At 40.1% G+C, this 6134-nt stretch overlaps 1 protein-coding gene across 1 annotated transcript; it reads left to right on the top strand.

The window, feature by feature from the left end:
* Positions 1-3295: 3295 nt before the first annotated feature.
* LOC138700423 (ELKS/Rab6-interacting/CAST family member 1-like) lies at positions 3296-5093 on the top strand. The gene has a single exon (XM_069827041.1). The coding sequence runs from the start codon at positions 4110-4112 to the stop codon at positions 5091-5093; it is 984 nt and encodes a 327-aa protein (XP_069683142.1). The 5' UTR covers positions 3296-4109.
* Positions 5094-6134: the final 1041 nt, after the last annotated feature.

The raw sequence follows: 6134 nt of genomic DNA, 5'->3' as shown, positions 1-6134 counted from the left end.
GCTGACCTATGCGGACTATGATGTACGTTTCACTGAGAAACATTTCAATTAATCGAACTACGTAGTTTCTTGGGAATACCAAATTCAATAAGAATATCATATAAAACTTCTCTCTTAAGTCGACTTGGTTGGCGAGTTGGTATAGCGCTGGCGTTCTATGCCCAAGGGTGCGGGTTCGATCCCGGGCCAGGTCGATGGCATTTAAGTGTGCTTAAATGCGACAGGCTCATGTCAGTAGATTTACTGGCATGTAAAAGAACTCCTGCGGGATAAAATTCCGGCACATCCGGCGACGCTGATATAACCTCTGCAGTTGCGAGCGTCGTTAAATAAAACATAACTTTTAACTTTTTTCTCTCTTAACCGAGTCATATGCCCTTTTTGAAATTTATGAATGACTGATGTATTGTACCCTTATATTCCCATTTTTCTCCAATATCTGTCGAATACAAAAAATATGATCATTAGTCGATCTATTACGCCTAAAACCACACTGATGATCCTCAATAATTTCATCTACATATAGAGTTAATCTTCTCAAAGGAATATTGGACAAAATTTTGTACGACGTCAACAAAAGTGATATTCCTCGAAAGTTACTACAGTTAGTCTTGTTCCCTTCTTAAAGATAGGTACAATTATTATGGACTCCTTCATTGTTCTACTACAATTTCCTTTTGCGAAATAGTAGGTACAATCTTATAAATTTCGCTAGGTAGTGCGCTTCCACCCTCTTGAATACTAATTCTGCTGGAATTTGGTCGATATCTGGAGACTTGTAATTTTTCCGCTTTTCTATCACAATTTCGACTTCAGAAAGTGTGGGTTCGGGTATAAATGGGTTAAAAATGAATACAAGTCATTAATAAAACATTCGACAATAGAAACAGAATCTCAACAATAATCCACGCCTAATGATACATCCGAAGATCATTTCCAGGCGATATGACCTAGACGTTAAATCGTGTATAGATTAAATTAAATTAAAAAAACAAGAATATTTATTCAACATATATTAGGCTAATAAAAAAACGAAGGATTTGATGGAACATATTCACGGTAACCATGGAGATACTTACACCATATCCGACAAACCTAACAATGCCAAGAACGAGTTCCTTCGGGATCGCATATATGCCATATATATGTTACTGTAAATGTACGAAGACCGATAATTCTTAGAATTTACCGGTATAACCTAACATTTACCGTTATAGTGCGGTAAAACCCCAAAATATCTTATTAGATGCATACATTTTGAACTTCTACCAAGAAATGTTGGTAAACCTCAGGATTTACCGATGCGAGCTGGCAAAAGCTAGATCAAAGAATCCAGAACGAAGAATCTCGCCTTCGTTTTGCAGATTCGTACATGTTTGCAGGGGTGAAGCGGTTCCGAGAGGCTGCCAAAGAAGGTCTTGAAATACAAGCGAAAAAATGAAAGCAGCCACTTGTAACAAAATTCCAAAATTTTTAGTCGGATAGAATGTGAGAATCAAAGTACCCGATGAAAAAATTGACGCAAAATCAATAATAATAGTGATCATAAATATTTAAGATGAGTTTTATCAACTTGGTACCAAAGCTGGCAAACTGAAGTCATTGTACTCTAGGAACCAACTTATATTGTGTAAAGAAAATTTTATCAGCATTGAAGAATTAGAAAAAGAAGGAATTAGTGTACGGGAAGTGGTTGGTCAATTATCTTTCGTTGGAGGACAAGGGTTCAAAAAGTGTAAATGTTTAAAAAGTGTTCAACAAAAATGTGCTTCATAATGTTTGTTTTACTTTATTTGTGGACCTAGACTCTTTGAGGAGATGTAAAGGCTTTGTTAATTTTTATATGAAATCCTATAACAGACAGTGGTTAAAATTATAACATTTTTCACTATTTTTATATAGAATATTGTTTATTATACTCACATTAGAATGTATGAATAGGCTATTTAAATAACTTAAATTAAAAATAAATACAAATTATTTCAGTCATTGCTGAGGTGATTTTTATTTATGTTTTTAAATAGATCCTAAAACAACAATAAGAGATGAATTGGAAATAGATATGTAAAAGTGCGAAGAACGGCAAATCTTAGTAATGATTCTTTTTCCTTCTTTAATACGATTTTACCACAGCTGATCGGTAACTCCTGAGATTTAGCAACATCTCTTGGTAAAAGTTCAAAATGTATACATCTAATAAGATATTTCGGGATTTTACCGCACTGTAATGGTAAATGTTAAGTTATACCGGTAAATTCTAAGGTTTACCGGTCTTCGTACATTTACAGTAACATATACATAACATACTTGGAAGAGTTTATTACATTGGGGAGATTTATAATCTATTCCAGAAAATTTATTCAGTTGTGCTTTGACAAGGACACGAAACAGTCGCGTGCACAATAAATGCTTAACTATAGACAGTTAATAGAAAGTCGAAATTACTCGCATAGAAATGGACTTAATAACGATAACAATATTTCACAATATATTCTCATGTACAAGTCGGCCTGGGTAGCGTAGTTGGTATAACGCTGGCCTTTCGTGCTCGAGGTTGCGGATTCGATCCCGGCCCAGGTCGAGTGCATTTAAGTGTGTTTAAATGCGACAGGCTCATGTCAGTAGATATACTCCTGGAGGACAAAATTCCGGCACACTGGCGACGCTGATAATATAATCTCTGCAGTTGCGAGCTCGTTAAATAAATCATAATTTAAATTTTTCTCATGTGCTTATATACAGTGTACCAGTGATTTGCTAATATATTGTCCGTGGCTCAGAAACAATTTTATATTATCCTCTTAATAGTCCATTCTGGGTTTATTTATTATTATTATTATTATTATTATTATTATTATTATTATTATTATTATTATTATTATTATTATTATTGAGAGATTGATTGTTATTCATAGTTTATTTCTTTTCATTCATTAGACAAACTTAAATCCTACAGCAAACTGTATTTATTCTATTTCATTTCCCTAATTCCAGTATAGAATAAACGTTATATGTTCAGGGTTTCCTAATAATAATCCTGTCGAATTTCTCCTCTTCGTTGCAGTTTAAAACCATGCGCATATTAGATCGATTATCGCGATTGCAACAGATATCGAAAGTGTTTCTATGCTTGTCCAATAGGTGGCAGAACATGGGAGAAGTTTCATGTGCGTGTGCTGCCCTCTGAAGACACTTTGGTGAATTAACGCTGTTGCCATTTTTAGTCTGCCCACTTCAAATTAATAAAGAAGATGATTTAATAAGGGAACAAGAAAATGTGTAGCGAACAACATATCGGCCTCGTTTCGATTCACGAACAAGACATATTCATTAAGGACCTAATTGATGGCACTTATGTAACATGACAGTGAAGTAGTGTGACTATTTTAATGTTATTGTTTTTGCAAGACCGTTACAACAGAAGTGTGTTCGTCAATAAGATGTCGAAAGTGAGCGTGTGTTCTGTAGCAAGTACAGAGGCATGATTTTACGGTTTGTGTTACAGTGTTTATAGCTTATTGCAGTGAGTAGAATTGTAAAAAGGGTTTGTTTTGAAACGTGTGGGAAATGTGATGCGTATCATAGTAAAGAAATAATATTTCGTACTCGTGCATTTCAGCCCACTACAAACCTGTGTGCACCGTTTGTAAAAAAAAATACACAAAAAACGTTGTAAATGAATGGGTGGCCCCCGCCGCGGTGAATCGCACCGGCGTACTCTTACGAGCATGTGCCCCGACCCAAAATTACGCGATATTGTGGATTCGAGTGCACAGAGGGATGATTCACGGTCTGACAGCTGACGAGCGCGTAGCGGGAAAGGGAGAGGGGAATACGGACCAATGTTAATGACAAAGACCTTCCTCCGCCCGAGCCAGTGCGTCGACGCTAAAATAAAGAGCTGCTAAAAGCGACTGTGCCATGTTGGAGTGAGTACAGGGGCCTTCATTGATCAGCCAGCAGCTGGGGGCTGGCTGGCAGGAAGCGAGTGTCGAACTGCCGGGGCCACAGTGAGTGTGGCGGTGGCGAGTGTAGAGTGCTGTGTGATGTGACCTCCTCCGTGTGCCGGCGACAGAATAACAGTGTATAATGCTGGAGTTGACGAGAAGATGTCCCGGGATCAGTACGGGGCCGCCAATCTGAGCAGTGCGGGCGGCAGCCGGTCGCCCCGGAGTTCCAGAAGAGTCGGAGAGTTGCCGACCGTGGACCGCTCTCCGTCTCGCAGCTACCCCAGCAGAGGCAGTCCGCTAGGCCGCAAGAGCGGCAGACCCAGCACCTCCCCGGACCAGCATGCGGGCTACCCTTCCTCCTACGGCGGTCATATGGGGTCCCCTTACTACGGCCGAGAGGACGATCTAGGAAGCCCGGTCATGATGGACGAGCGGGGTCGATCCGCAGGCGCCGGGGGTGGGCACCACCGGTCGCGAAGTGCGAGCAGGCCGGCGATGGGCTCCACCAACCCCATGTCCACGCGCTACCAGTCTCTGGATCGAGCCTCGGGCATGATGGCCGAGGGCCACGAACGCGAGTTCATGCCGATAAGGGAACCGCGGGAACGATCCCTGGATCGGAGTGCGGGGCGCGAGCGGTCCCTGGAGAGGAGCATGTACATGGAGGACGAGCTGTACGGCTCCAGGTCCGCGAGGCAGTCCCCCAATCCACACATGATGACGTCGGGTGCGAGGGACGTGAGGGATGCCAGCGGGATGTACATCGACGAGCTGCAGGCCAAGAACAACGATCTCCAGCGAGAGCTCGGGAACTTCAAGAAGGAGCTGGAACTCACCAACCAGAAGCTGGGCTCCAGCATGCACAGCATCAAGACCTTCTGGAGCCCGGAACTCAAGAAGGAGCGCGCGCTGCGGAAGGAGGAGTCGGCCAAGTACAGCCTCATCAACGACCAACTCAAGCTCCTCAACTCGGAGAACCAGGTACTGTCGTGCGTATGTTGGTACATTTTATGTCATATTCCGGAATTTGTCATGGGATTCAATTGTTGCAGCCCTGTGGACCCATCAATAGCCATTGGATTTGAGGTTATGAGAGACTTCCTTTCCTGCCCTGATAAGTCTTCATCCGACAGTAGTTCTTGAGCTATGAAATCAGGATTATACTCAAGACCTAATAGTAATAGACTATTATACGTATGCTCCATTGTTTTTTGTTTATACTTGATTATGAGTTTAGTAGACAGTTGAAAATTTATTTTGAGACTGACTGTATGCTCTTAATTCCGTTCTTTCATTAGAAAAGATTTTTATGACGTCATTTAATTTTGTAGTATATAGAATCTTTATTGGATATTGATTTTGAGGTTATGGACCTCGTATTCCATCGCTTCTTCACAGGACTTAAATTTGAAAATATAAAACTCTCCAATGTTCAATTTCCTCTTCATTGAAAATTCGTTTTCAGGTTGTGATACTAATTTAATTTGACATTCGAAATTAAATATCCGTTTTGTATTTTGAGGTTATGGGACATTCCTCATTTCCTCATTTACCCCCGCAGATGTTTCACTCGACGTTTATGAGACAAACTACATCGATTGTAAGTCCACCTAGCTTGAAATTTCTTTAGAATTGTAGAGGAGACTTAATTTGCCATTAATGTTGAGGTTATGCCACATTCACTACTCTCAGTCAACAAGGTTTAATTTCTTTATGAAATGGATTGCATTAATTGCAGTTCTAATTTCGTTGAGTCTATTTTTGAGGTTATAATCTCAAACCTCTGCACCACAGAGTCATCTTTCGGCACTGATTTTGAGGTTATGACATTCGATTGGGCGACATGTTTCATTCTTGTTGATGTGAAACGTACATTGTAGTAACTATAATTTCCCTTCATAGGACATGGTTTTTAAGTCTTTCCGAGAGGTAGTATAACTAAAAGCAGGCCACAGAAAGTCCTTAACAAGATTTTTTTTTTAATATCGTGATGAAACTCTTATTTACCTAGCTTCTTCGTTCCACATTCATTCTTGACATGCGATCTAGAATATAGTAAATATGATTCGCTTTTTTCGCTCTCTCTTCATTAAACATTGATTTTGAGGTTAGGATACTTTTCTGTAGAATCTCTTTCTCTCCATGTTCTTTGGAAGTGGTTATGAGACAGACTTTTTACTTTAG

The sequence above is a fragment of the Periplaneta americana genome, chromosome 5 (genome assembly GCF_040183065.1).
Source record: "Periplaneta americana isolate PAMFEO1 chromosome 5, P.americana_PAMFEO1_priV1, whole genome shotgun sequence".
NCBI lineage: Eukaryota > Metazoa > Arthropoda > Insecta > Blattodea > Blattidae > Periplaneta > Periplaneta americana.
This window is presented reverse-complemented; position numbering and strand designations above follow the sequence as displayed.

Coding starts and splice junctions, on each gene's coding strand:
- LOC138700423 (XM_069827041.1), top strand. CDS start 4,110: ATGTCCCGGGATCAGTACGGGGCCGCCAATCTGAGCAGTGCGGGCGGC.